At 42.2% G+C, this 12,523-nt stretch overlaps 2 protein-coding genes across 2 annotated transcripts in view; one reads left to right on the top strand and one right to left on the bottom strand.

The window, feature by feature from the left end:
* Positions 1 to 6,465: 6,465 nt before the first annotated feature.
* On the top strand, positions 6,466 to 7,044 carry grem2a (gremlin 2, DAN family BMP antagonist a). Its single transcript, XM_073482483.1, has one exon. It carries the CDS (start codon positions 6,466 to 6,468, stop codon positions 7,042 to 7,044), a length of 579 nt encoding a protein of 192 aa, XP_073338584.1.
* A 1,111-nt stretch (positions 7,045 to 8,155) lies between these two features.
* The window catches only part of fmn2a (formin 2a), a 49,374-nt gene continuing 45,006 nt past the window's right edge, over positions 8,156 to 12,523 (bottom strand). Inside the window, exons 15-18 of the mRNA XM_073481325.1 lie at positions 12,321 to 12,372; positions 11,261 to 11,410; positions 9,588 to 9,672; positions 8,156 to 9,411 (exon numbers count right to left, since the gene is read on the bottom strand). Coding sequence (XP_073337426.1) covers positions 9,385 to 9,411; positions 9,588 to 9,672; positions 11,261 to 11,410; positions 12,321 to 12,372 — 314 coding nt within the window. The 3' untranslated portion in view covers positions 8,156 to 9,384. The remainder of the gene's footprint in view (positions 9,412 to 9,587; positions 9,673 to 11,260; positions 11,411 to 12,320; positions 12,373 to 12,523) is intronic.

Below are 12,523 nucleotides of genomic sequence, written 5' to 3'. Positions count from 1 at the left end.
CGACTGTACCCGTCTGAGGTTAGCAGGGTCTGTTGATGTTTCAACTCTTTGATGGCAGAAGCGACAGGCAGTGTTTTTAATCTCTCTGCCCGGTGGTCAGCTTAGCAAGAGCCACAAAACAGACAAACATTATTGTCTCAGTTGCATCGAGGAATGTGAAATCAAAGCGTCCTGTTAGCGTGTCTGGATACAGTGCAAACAATGATTTATGGATGGGAGATTATGAGGGGTAATGTGATGTGGTCAGAGTACCAATGAGAAAGAGGGTAATTTAGGGTTCTTGTAAGAGATCTTTGTCCTTTGTAGTCCACGGTGCCAAAATGTCATTCATTTCCTAAAATTTTAAATGCAAATGGTCACAGGAGGAGAGGGAGAACAAAAACAAGACAAAGGAAAAGCTCTTATTTTGATAGGTTTAATATATCATGGGTGAGAGTGCAATCAAAAAAAAAGAGAGAAAAGAAATCAAAGAGAAATATCAATAGGCAGAGAGAGACAGGCTCAAAAAATGAAAGGAGTGAAGCTTGGTTTGATTCACACAATGACCAGGGCCAATAGGATAAACCCTCCCAGTCTTGAGGAGGAAAGGGGGTGGTGGGAATTCAAACTAAGGCAGGCTTTACAGTGAGTCAAACACTCTCAGAGACAGACTACAGACAGTCTCTGCAGCACTAACATACAGGCTTACTGTGACCTGGAGCTTCTCTCTTAAACCTAAGAACAGAAAGACTTTAAAAAGAAAAACACTTAGACTGAGAGAGAAACTAAGAAAGACATACAACTCGTTCAGGTGGGATGGAAAACTGACCGTGTCCGAGAATCTTCAGCTGTGAGGAAGAAAAGAGGAGCAAGGACAAGCCTGAGGATACTACAGATTATGTTGCCATGGAAACCAAAACCTGGAAGCGGACGAAAGGACCACTGAAGGTGGACGACCTCCCTTGACTGCATCCTCGACACATTACTGTCCCTCTGCGCACTGTGGTGAGAGGTACATGAACCAGACTTTATGCTTCACTGCCGTAACACCTATTTAACACTTTTAAATAGTTGTACTCCATCAGGCTGTTCTAAAAATGTCATCTACCACAGCAGATAGTATGCCTTAATTCTTAATTAATGCAAGTTTTTAAATTAAGAGAGTTTTTGATGGAAGATAATACACGTGGGCATACGAATGACCCCACTTCATTGGCTGTAATTTCATTGTAAATAACAGGATGTCAGAACACAAATGGTCTGAGTTTGAGATTCTTTGCTGCGTATGTGAGGAAACAGTGATTATAAATGTGAAAGTACCTCATGTACCGATTGGATTTACCAAGAAAAAGTGTAGATAAGTAAATGCTGGCTCGACAAATCCCACGTGAACGCTCTGAATAAGTGGGCAGTGAGAGACCGAGATAGTGAGACTGAGAGTGACTCAGTGAGCCTCTGAGTGACTAAGCGCAGAACCATGTAATCCGACCAGCGGTAGTTGTACTGCTATTTGGTATTATCTGCAAGCAGTGAGGGTTTGATTCCCACTGGGGCCACCCATAGTAAAAATATACACCTCCAAGGTACTGTAAGGTGTTCTGGATAAAAGTGGCGACTAAATTACTATCATTAGTGGCTGCAGGTTTCAGGGAATTAGTGTTGTGAGAGGGAGAATTAGTGCGTGATGATGGCAGGTTGTAGTGTGCGTCTGAGTGAGATTAAGAGTCAGTTTCGCCAGAGAAAATGAAAAATGGTGTTAATGTGCATAATTAACCTGTATTCCATGTGTACAAAATACTCTGTTCTTATCCTCTCCGTTCATGTGTACATGTGTAAATCCTTGTCTGTTCACTTTCGTGTCATTAATGTATTTGTGTGTAGTCATGTGTGGACTGGCGTGGTGTGGGAACATGTGTGTGTGTGCTCCCACAGTATGCGTGCAGTGAATGGTGGGGAGTTCGCCTTCTGATCCTTCTTACAGCTCCGGTGACTGCACCACCTTGTACAGGCCGCTCTGATGTCAAAGAGGATTTAGCACACAGACACATTACAGTTTCTTTAGCAACAGAAAATACTTCATCGTAAGCCTCTAAAGATAGTAAAACTGGTGTTTGATGGAAGCCTTAACAACATACTTAACACGTGAAGTTTACACATGAACAGGCACTAAGAAAACACGGACTAAAGAGGATTAAACGGGCCGAGGAATGCTGCGTTTTGGCTCGCTTGCGGCGAATATTACTGTTAAAATGGACATTTTCATAAAAGAAACCAACATAATGTTTGCCTCACTTGTACGCTACATATGGTAGAAATGGAAATTCAGTCATTATCTACTCACCCTCATGCGGATGGAAAGCCTGGTGAAGTTTCCTAGTCCACAAAACATTTCTGGAACAGAACAGTGTTGCAAAGTTGTCATGAACAACTGAAGTAGATTGGGACTTCTTTTAAAACGATGGAAAACAACTGGAAAGAAAAAACATCAAATGGTTTCATACAGCTCATCCAGCTCTCTCCTGAAGATCCCAAATTGATGTGAAAAGACATTATTTACACCCTGAACGCGCGGTGGAGCTATTGCTAATGCTTTTAGTTTATCAGCTAGAGTGAAGAGTTCATCAAATCCATCCATCTACATTAGTTGCTTGAAAATGACTGAATTTTCATTTTTGGTTGGACTTATCCTTTAAAAGAACTATTTTTAAACCCCCTTAACGTGCAGAGGCCTGCTGGTGCCCCAGCCAAACTCATGCTCCGCAGCCAAGCATTGTTGAAAAACCCACAGAACTTTATTTCAAACTTAAGTGCAGATCCTTAAGTTTCCAAAGACACCAAATAAATCTCAAATAATACCCAAGACATCATGTCATTTCTTTTTTTGATGCAAAAGTAAAGACAAAAGAAAAAAAGAAAAGAAAAAAACTCACTCGAAGAAGAATATTGCTCCAATAAAGATCTTGAGTAACCTGGTACAGAATATAAACGCAAAATTGTCAGACAGGGTGACAAAAGGTCATTTTAGCTACTCAGAAAGGGAAAACTGTATGTTAAGGGATTAAGCAAACAAATTCCACACTGTAAGTGCAACTGGAAGGTGGTGTTAATCACTGCAGCTAAGTAGTGCCATCCTGATGTGAAATGAGAAACGCTGTACTATCATAGCATCTCTAATTGCCCCTCATCCTCCACTAAAGCACTTAATGCAGCTGAGGCGAAGGACTTGCCTCACATTCTTGCCACTACTTAGCTTGGAAAGCATTATATACGGGCTGCTAGTCATTATCAAGATGGATTGTGGTGACAAATGGCTGCCCGAACTGCCTAAAGCAGCCTCCTGGCAATGTTGGCATTAGACACATTTACACAGAAAAGCCCCCGAAAGGACCTGCCCCCCACCCCCCCACCTCCTCCTGCCTCCTGCCCCCCAACCCCAACTGTTAATGAGCCAACAGCCCGGCGTAGTTTGGGAAAATAGAATCCGCAAATGCAGATAATGACATGGTTCCTCTTTGTGTAATTGGCTCCGAGTGAAAACATTTCATTTACCTCTCTTTCCCTCTCTCTTTATATCCTGTGTATGTGTCTGTGTCTGTGTGTGTGTGTGTGTGTGTGTGTGTGTGTGTGTGTGTGTGTGTGTGTGTGTGTGTGTGTGGTCACGTATGGGTGTGTGTGCGTGTGTGAGTGAGGTTTGAGCTGCACGGTGAATTAAATGCAGTTCTACTGTAATTAACTGCACTTACCAGTCTGTGTGTGAGACTTTCTGACGCACCAATAATTGAGGCATCAGGTTTTGTTTGTTTTAACCTGCCTTTGAAGACACGCTGGGAAGATGTTTCACATGGTTTAGCAGACGTACATCTGTGTGTACAAATTTGGAAAGTCTTGGAAGGATTCCTGCCGGTTTCATCCAATTATTAAACAACTTAATATCTGAAATATCAAAATATTTAGCAGCTCCACTGGATTTTCATGCCTTATTATGTTTTTCATTTCACTTTGAGGAAAAAAAAGGGACCCATTGTTATCCAGACAGAAAACATTACCATGGTATTATCATGCCATTCTGAAAAACAAAACATAACAAGTTTCCCACTGATGATAATAGTTGTTTTCAAAAACGGCTTGTGTCTAGCTCAGCAGTCTCTCTGGTATTTGTAATTTCATTAGAGGTCTGAATTTTGGAACCAAGGTCTGCCACAGTTCAGTGAAGCGTATCCCCCAAGTATTTGCGGTTCTTGTAAAACATAAAGCTGTGTTTGTGGACAATATTAGTGTTTAGCAGACAGAGAGGTCCGGTTCAGTTCTGTCTCAGCATTAACACACAAAACCACAGTCTCCTTCCGTCTCCGGGACTCTGGGTTGATTAGCGTCGAGGAGAGACAGACAGATAGAGTGACAGAGAGGTACAGATGGGGAAAAAGAGGCAAAAAGCTTGTGGAGGAGGGTATACACTGTGCATGAAGCCCAAGTGGTGTTGGTTTTGGTTCCCAGTAGGTCATCCGTCCTTTTTCCTTGTCTCTCCAAACCCCAACCGCTAACCACCCATCCGTGCACCTCAGCGCTCCCCCAAAGCCCCTGAATCTCTACCCCAAAACCGCAATTTGTCCTGCGGCAGAGATTGATGAGGATAGCTCAACAGGGCCGACACTATCATACATAGGCGAGTTTCGGAGTGGAGAGGGAGCGCGGCTGCTGACTGTATGGGCCATCTGTCATGTCCTATGTACACAGTCGGTCAGGTCATCCCTCATAAGTCCCAGAGGCTTCGCAGACTGTAGATCAACGCAGTCACAGCATGCCTCTTTGAGTGTAGAACAAGAGGCTGCACACAGAAGCAGAGCCTCTGACCAGGGGTTCATGCATTTGAATACACAGTCAGCATGATTGAGACAGAGCAGCTGAAGACAAATGAGACATGGAAGGTAGATCAGTGGAAGATGGAGAGAGGTCATGTCTCCCTGATGCAGTAGGTGGTGGAAGGACCCAGCAGGAGTGTTTGGTTTAGTTATTCTAACCTTATGATGGGCGTGTGTGTGTGTGTGTGTGTGCGAAAATGTGTGCATACAGACGAAGCATATATCTGAGAAGTTTCAACCCTGATGAAGTTATTTGAAGAGTTATGCTCGGCCAAATAGATAAATGTGTCTTCTGGACATCCGCAGGTGAAAAATACCAAATATCAAACATAGAAGTGTGGAGCGTTGGAATCTGATTTTTTGGCGGAGAGTATAACAAAAATCAGAAATGCTTCCTCCCTCTACAGGTTTGATCTTTTTGATGAAGAAAACAAAAATCAAAAACAGATTCAAGAGATCAGATTTGCACAAAAAAGCATCTTTCATGTCCAACTCCAACAGGTCTCTTCATCTGGGACAGAAAATCCCCCTTAAGGATTCATACAACATCTCTTCTAGATGGACAAACAGCTGCTGTGTAGCTTATGGCAAGTGCTGCTGTGACGATGATATACAGACTCGGACATGGCTGCCATGACCTCGGGGTCAAGGGCAGAAAAAAGGAGGCAAAAAACCAGAGTGGATTATGATAAAGTAATTTGTTCCATGTCAGAGTGAGTTGCAGGTCCAGGAAAGGAAGAAAGGGAACATACAAATTTGCACAGCAAAGAAGAGTCTTTGAATAGGAGCGGCCAATGGCCTTGAGGCAGTTTGGTTCTCTGTCAGAATTTCTGACTTGATGTCATGCAATGCTTGTCAAGAGCAACATCTGCTGAAAAGATGCTTGAGTGATGGTCAAAAATGTGCTGGCGCAAATTCTGACAGCATGCACACGGGCGGATACTCCATCCTGAATAGCGGAGGAGTTATGTCTCTAGCTCTCTCTGGTGCTGGCATGATAAAGTAGACACTATGGTTATTATGGACACTGTGGGTCATTCTCAGTTCAGTTTGCTCCATAGTATATCACCAAAGAGTAGAAGAGCGGACTCCCAAAGGGCGCTGTCGAGTTCCCCAACTCTTCCCCTAATAACATGCAGATGGGCCTCCTTAATGCCTGTTTACATATCTGCGGCATAGTTCATGACTAAAGTAAGCAAAGCCCTAATTATTTTACCCGGCGACGGGACCAATAAAATCAACTTCCCCTTCTCGTTATGGGTGTTTAAGTGTATCCTTTGATGGCAGGGCTTTGTTTATTTTTGGAAGAGTTGCGTAGCCGAGAGGAAAGCAAATAGAAGTAATGACACAGAGATGCTGACAAATGGGGGCCCTGGTGATGGATTCATTTCCTCGATCATGCCTGGGAGGCTCGACTGCAAAGGTGGTTCAACATGAACGTACATTTAAACAATTGCAGACATGATTGGCAATATTAATATCATGTTATCAGATGTAAGACTGTCATGCGTCATCACAGACTTCCCGACATAGTGCTTCACCAGCTTCAGTGTTTGACGACTGTGTTCATGTGACAACTCTGTGTATACATTTAATGCATTATAACGTCTATCTCTCTTTTTCCAGAATGCTGTGGAGAATAACTATCCCAGTCATACTGGCTGGGGTGCTCTGCATCACCGCAGAGACCAAAAAGCCCCGACCCCAGGGATCCATCCCGTCCCCACACAAGACCAAAGGGAACCTGTCCTCAGAGCGTCACCACCGGTTACTGCAGCAGAAACCAGAGGTGCTCTCCTCCAGCCGGGAGGCCTTGGTGGTCACAGAGCGCCGCTACCTCCGCAGAGACTGGTGCAAGACGCAACCTCTCCGTCAGACAATCAGCGAGGAGGGCTGCCGCAGCCGCACTGTGGTCAATCGCTTTTGCTACGGCCAGTGTAACTCCTTCTACATCCCACGCCATATGGGCCCCAGCTCGGGTCAGGGCCAGAATCGAGGCCAAGCCTCAGGCTCTGGAAGGAAAAGTCACAACAAGGTCCAGGAGCCGTTCCAGTCCTGCTCCTTCTGCAAGCCACACCGTATCACACAGCTCACAGTGCAGCTGGACTGCCCAGACCTGCAGCCCCCTTTCAGGCACCGTAAGGTGCAGAGGGTCAAACAGTGTCGCTGTATGTCTGTGGAGGTGGGCAGCCACGGGAAACTGTGAAGAAGACTTAGAAATTACATCATATGAATATTGTCAGAGGTAGAATTTGTCAAGGACTGACTCCAAGTTGAACTACTCTGCCTCGTGTTGTAAAAATAATGGCTTGTCCAATAAACTGACATGAAACATGGAACTGGTATTATTAAACAAAGGCTCAGCATCAATTTAATGAGAGACTGGCAGCCATGTTGACAAGCTGTTGAAAGAACAATTTAAGAAGCTGCAAGAGACACTCATGATGAAGCAGCCAATTATCAACATTAAACAAGATTTTCCTCCCTGTTATTTCAAAAAGTTCTTATCTACCTGGCTGTTTGTACTGTTGCTAATGGCTTCTTTTGTGATAAAGGAGTTAAGAAAGTGCCTCAGAGTGTGAGAACCACAAATATTAGAGACAACTGTAGAAATGGTGTGACACCTTTAACAAAGGTTCTGTAATATGACATGTTTTTCAGTTGGATCTACAGCAATTACACAGTTTGCTAGCAATGTTTTTACCTGGTGAAGATGTTGACAGTGTTCTATAAGTATTACATTGGTTGTCTTTTCCTTAATGTCGATGTTGATGTCAGGGGAAAGGTTTCAAGAAACATGAAATACCACAGCTACGACCAGTGACACCCGCCTGCTCGGACACAAGCCCGGCTGTATTCTGTACATCTGCCACAAATATACTAGCCAGTAGGAAAAAAACATACTGCAGCATGTGTAATGGAGGTGCAATGCAATATATACAGTATAAGTATTTTATGTATGTATGTGAAAAGTATATTAAATCTATTTCATATAAAACAACAGTGGTGTTTACAGTGTAGTGCTGTCTGACTTCATATCATGGTTGAACAAATAAACAGAAAACCATCAACAACAGCAGAACTTTTATTAAAAATTTACGTCATTTCTTTTATTCAATAAATATATTTTTTCATGGTCAAGGGTATTCAATATTGCACATGAACGTCACATCACATGATCCTATTGCTCCATTAACCTATGGGAGTTCACACACTCATGTAAAGTAGGAAAACTAACTGCATAGAATTCTGCTTAAAGGGAAACTCCACCAATTTAACACATTCAAGTGTATTTCGAAGTCTTGGGGAGTATTACTGCATATGTGCAAAGTAGCATAAACCTTTCATGGCTCCACAGGAAGCTGCATTTAATCTGATAAAATGCCTAAAGTGATGTCACCACAAGTTGCATTGTGGGTAATTTAGGCGCCAGGTATAGATAAGCAGTCTACATAATGGATGGTTTAAAAACAAATGATCAAAATCTGATGAACCAGAGATATCACCTTTTTAATTCAACACATTCTTCTTTTTTTTTTTCAAAACCTGGTGCCTACATTACCCATGATGCAACCAGCCACTGTGAGTGACATCACTGGAGGCAATTTATCAGATTACATGCAGCTTTCTCCGGAGCCACAAATACTTTACACTACTTTTTTCACACAATAGTATTCTCCAAGACCTATAAACACACTTTAATGTATAAAATTGGTGGAGTTACCCTTTAAAACATAAAGCAAATTGACAATATGGTTGAATTAAACAATAGCAGGTTCATATTAGATCACACCACTTGGGTATGCATGATTTTTTCAATGAAGAAAACACAAGAAGAAGTTCTGTATGTAAAACACATGTATAATTGTGACTAGCCTCTGAGACACTCTCAATGAAACTAATAAGAAAAGTAAATGTGTCACGTTTCAGCCCATGTAAAATGTCATTTTCTTCTTTACATGTAACATTTAATTACACATGATATGTCTCAGAAATGCGCTCTGTTCTACAGCACTCACTTGACCTCTCCACTGTGCAATAAGGCACTTTTCTGTTCTGGTATAGAAACATTATAAAAGTCTGTGCTTTTCAACTGTTAAGGAAGATATAAAGACAAAGTGTTCATGCCTTCCTGGTAAACTAAACTTGGGTAAAAACACAAATAGGCTACATATGGCTTTTAAATACTGACAAGTTTTGGATATACTGAAGTGTTGCTACACATTTCAGACTCTGGTGGGCATTTCCTGGCAAATGTATCAACTGCATTCAATCACCTCAGCTTATGGCCGTCTTATAGTAGCAATATTTCACTCAATTATGCAAGTGCTATCAAAGGGTGGCTCAGAATGTAATTTTTCATCCCACTTTTAAACAATATAAAATCCACTTTGAACCAACTCACAATAAACAACAGGTCTAAATCAATTGAAAACAAACACTGGAAGCAAATAAATGTTGTAAAAATGACTGATGAGTCATTGTCAGATTGTCCAAACAGTGGTTGTGCAACGGGCTTGGCGATGATAATTTTCCATTCTCTGCTTCAGATCTTCTGACCCAGCTTTGCTTTCTGTGGAATAAAAAAATGGGTCTGAGTTATTTACAGCTGGCAGCACTGGCATTCATCTCGGTATGTTACTGCAGGAGCCAGGAGTGTTGTTGCTTCAACACCCTGCAAAGTGTTGGTGAGAAACAGAGCCCGAACACATAAAAGCACAGATAAGACCATGAAGTGTAAAGACGTACTATTCCAGTGGCATGTTTGGGTTTCACATTGTAGGAAGCCTTCTCCCTGGCGGCCTGTTTGAAGCACTCTTCAGCCATTTTGACCCTGAAAAAAAAGGCAGGTAATAAAAATCATTCACACTGTTGAAATTCACTATTTCACCATAAAAAAGAAAGACACAGAAGAAGAAATCCCAGCTTGGAACATCCAGTCCATGGTCATGTGGTATTTGGACACAATGATCTCGGTTTGTCAAAGGGCCAGTCCTCCTGGTTTGAAATGACTCAGTCTGGTTTACTACTGCATGGAGAGAGCCAGCAGTGTCACTACTCATTTGTGCTGTGAAGGTCCAGTGTGTAGGACAGAAGTGGGAAGTAACCAACGAATACTTTGTTACTTGAGTCGATTTTTCAGGTATCTGTACTTTACCTGGGTATTTCTTTTTCTGACAACTCTGTCTGCTTTGACTGCCTACATTCTAACACAAACATCCATACTTTCTACTCCTTGCATTTTTAAGAAAGGCTTGTTACTTTAGTTTAATGCATTTGAGGGGAGATATCGATCATTTTTATTTTTGCGTCATTTCACGCCACCTTCCCAACATCACAAGACTGATTTCAACCCATCACTGCATATCACACTGAAGACTGAGTAAGACGAGATGACGTAACAGACGTGACAAGATGGAAACGGACAGAGAGGGAGACTCGAATGGGGAGAAAATGTGTGTAGTGATAAAAGCTCAGGTTCAGTTAGCTTTGCACATGTCGGTAGAAATGTCCTTCAGAGGGATACTCTTTACTTTTAGTCTGTTTTTACACAAGTATCTGTAAGTAAAGGATGTGTGGTCTTTTGCCACCTCTGGCTCTGGCAAAGGATTCAGTGATGTGATGATGATGATATCCCACCTCTGCCCATAGAGCCCCTACATCCTACACATTGGAGCTTTAAAAAGATGAACGATTGGCATGTTTTCATAGAGTGAGTTGAACATTGTATACCAACAGGCACAGGTTGCCTCTCCTCAGTACATTGGTTCTGTGTGTGCCAGTGCTGAATGTTTGCATGTCCATACAGGTGAGTATCTGTGGCCTACCTGAGTCTGAAAGGACACCAGCAGAGAGAGAACTGGGGTGTTTGCCGATGGCAAAGGGCAAAGAGGTAATGCTTTCAAATTTATTTTCATTCTTTCCTACTGAACAAGCAAAGCTTGTGACATTTAGCTTCTCTTGCAAATACATATCACAATTCAATCTTCATTTGGCATAATGGACCAATTTGCTTTTTGTTGACATACTCAACAGTATCTTTATATTCATCAAACCACTGGAAGCTAACTGGATGCTGCATGTGTTCTTTTCATTACTGGGGTGAGGACGAAGATTTGGGTCATTTAACCTCTTTTCCCTTCATGAATTTGAATGAATCTGATAGGATCTTCAGTGAACACGAGATGTACTGCAAGTTATTAATGGTTCGGGAACTTGCACTTGGGGAGAATTCTTACCGAGGAACATTGGTGTATCAGTAATGACATTTTAAAGGTCAGATAGTGGCGTACTCTTCCCAAAGACACAAAAATGAATAAAAAAAGACCCTGATATCTCAGCAGGATTTGATTTCAGGACAATGGGTTCAAGTGTCCTGTCAGCAGAAGGCCTCTGTATCAAGTATAATACGATATTCTCACCGTTCCTGTAACATCAGCTTATTCTGCTTCTTCCACTGCTCTTTGAAATCGGTGGAAAACTCGTGCCAAATGGAGAAGAAAGTGTTGGGAGAGACTTCTTTCTCGCCCGCCTTGGGTTTAACCGAGAAGGACACGCTCAACTCCAAGAAGCTGAGGACAGAGAACAAAAACATTACTTTACCCAAGACCAAACTATTACACCATGAGATTAGAGAAACCCACACCGACTGTTGTGAAACCTGGCCGTGCTGAGCAAATATGCAAAATATGAAAGTTAATCTTGAAATAATATGCTTTTTCACAGATTTAATGGCAGAGTAACGTGAAAAACACAAACCAATGATGACTGTGCAGTTCAGCGAACGGATTTACCGCCAGTGAAGCAGCGTAGTGGTATTTTGACCCCGACGGATTAACTTCCAGGGATAAATAAAACTCTTATACACCTCATATGCAGTGTTTAGCTTTGTCACTCCTCTCTCTAATGTGTATAAGCCTCTATGGAAGCTGTACGTAAGAGAGGGGAAGGAAAAGAAGATGTCCGACACGTAGAAAAAATTAGCAAAAGGAAAGGGCGCATGTGGCAGCGGATGACACGTTAAAGTGTTAAATGTGGTGGCCGTTCACAGTGGATCAATACAGTGGACAGGTTGGGGTCTCTTTGTTTGGAGTGTGCTATAGGAACACATTCCTAGCCAGCAGTAACAGAAGCCTGGAGCCAAGGCTGTCTACTCTCGCTCCGCTTAGATAAACAACGCAGACACCGCACAGGGGGCCTCCCGTCTGCTGAAGGCCTGGCATGATGGCCTGCACCTTCCATGTAACTGAAGCAACCAGGAGTCCTAAATATTGACAAAGCAGTGAGATTGTATTTCTTCACCACAGTGAGAGTGTAGCACTTCAAACTGTATTGGATTGCATATTTCCTGTGATGCCTTTACTTTCAAATTCACAACTTTTGATCGCAGTTTTGACGCCTGAGAAAGGAGCAAAAAAGTGAAAAAAAAGTGTTTATTTTACAGGCGAAGAGGCTCTCGGAAAATGTGTAAAGATCTCTTACATCTTCTGAGTGTCTGCCAGCTGCTTCTCTTGTGTTTCCAGTTCGGTTTTGGCTGTAAAAGAAAGCATAAATAAATACGGGATTAGATCGGGGTTAAGAGAAATACAGGATTTCCTGTTACATCCAAAAATACATTCTTTTTGTACCTACAATGCAATTTAGCAGGATTGCACATGTCACCATTACTTAAAATCAACAGTCTT

This window comes from Pagrus major, chromosome 15 (genome assembly GCF_040436345.1).
Source record: "Pagrus major chromosome 15, Pma_NU_1.0".
Taxonomy (NCBI): Eukaryota; Metazoa; Chordata; class Actinopteri; order Spariformes; family Sparidae; genus Pagrus; species Pagrus major.
This window is presented reverse-complemented; position numbering and strand designations above follow the sequence as displayed.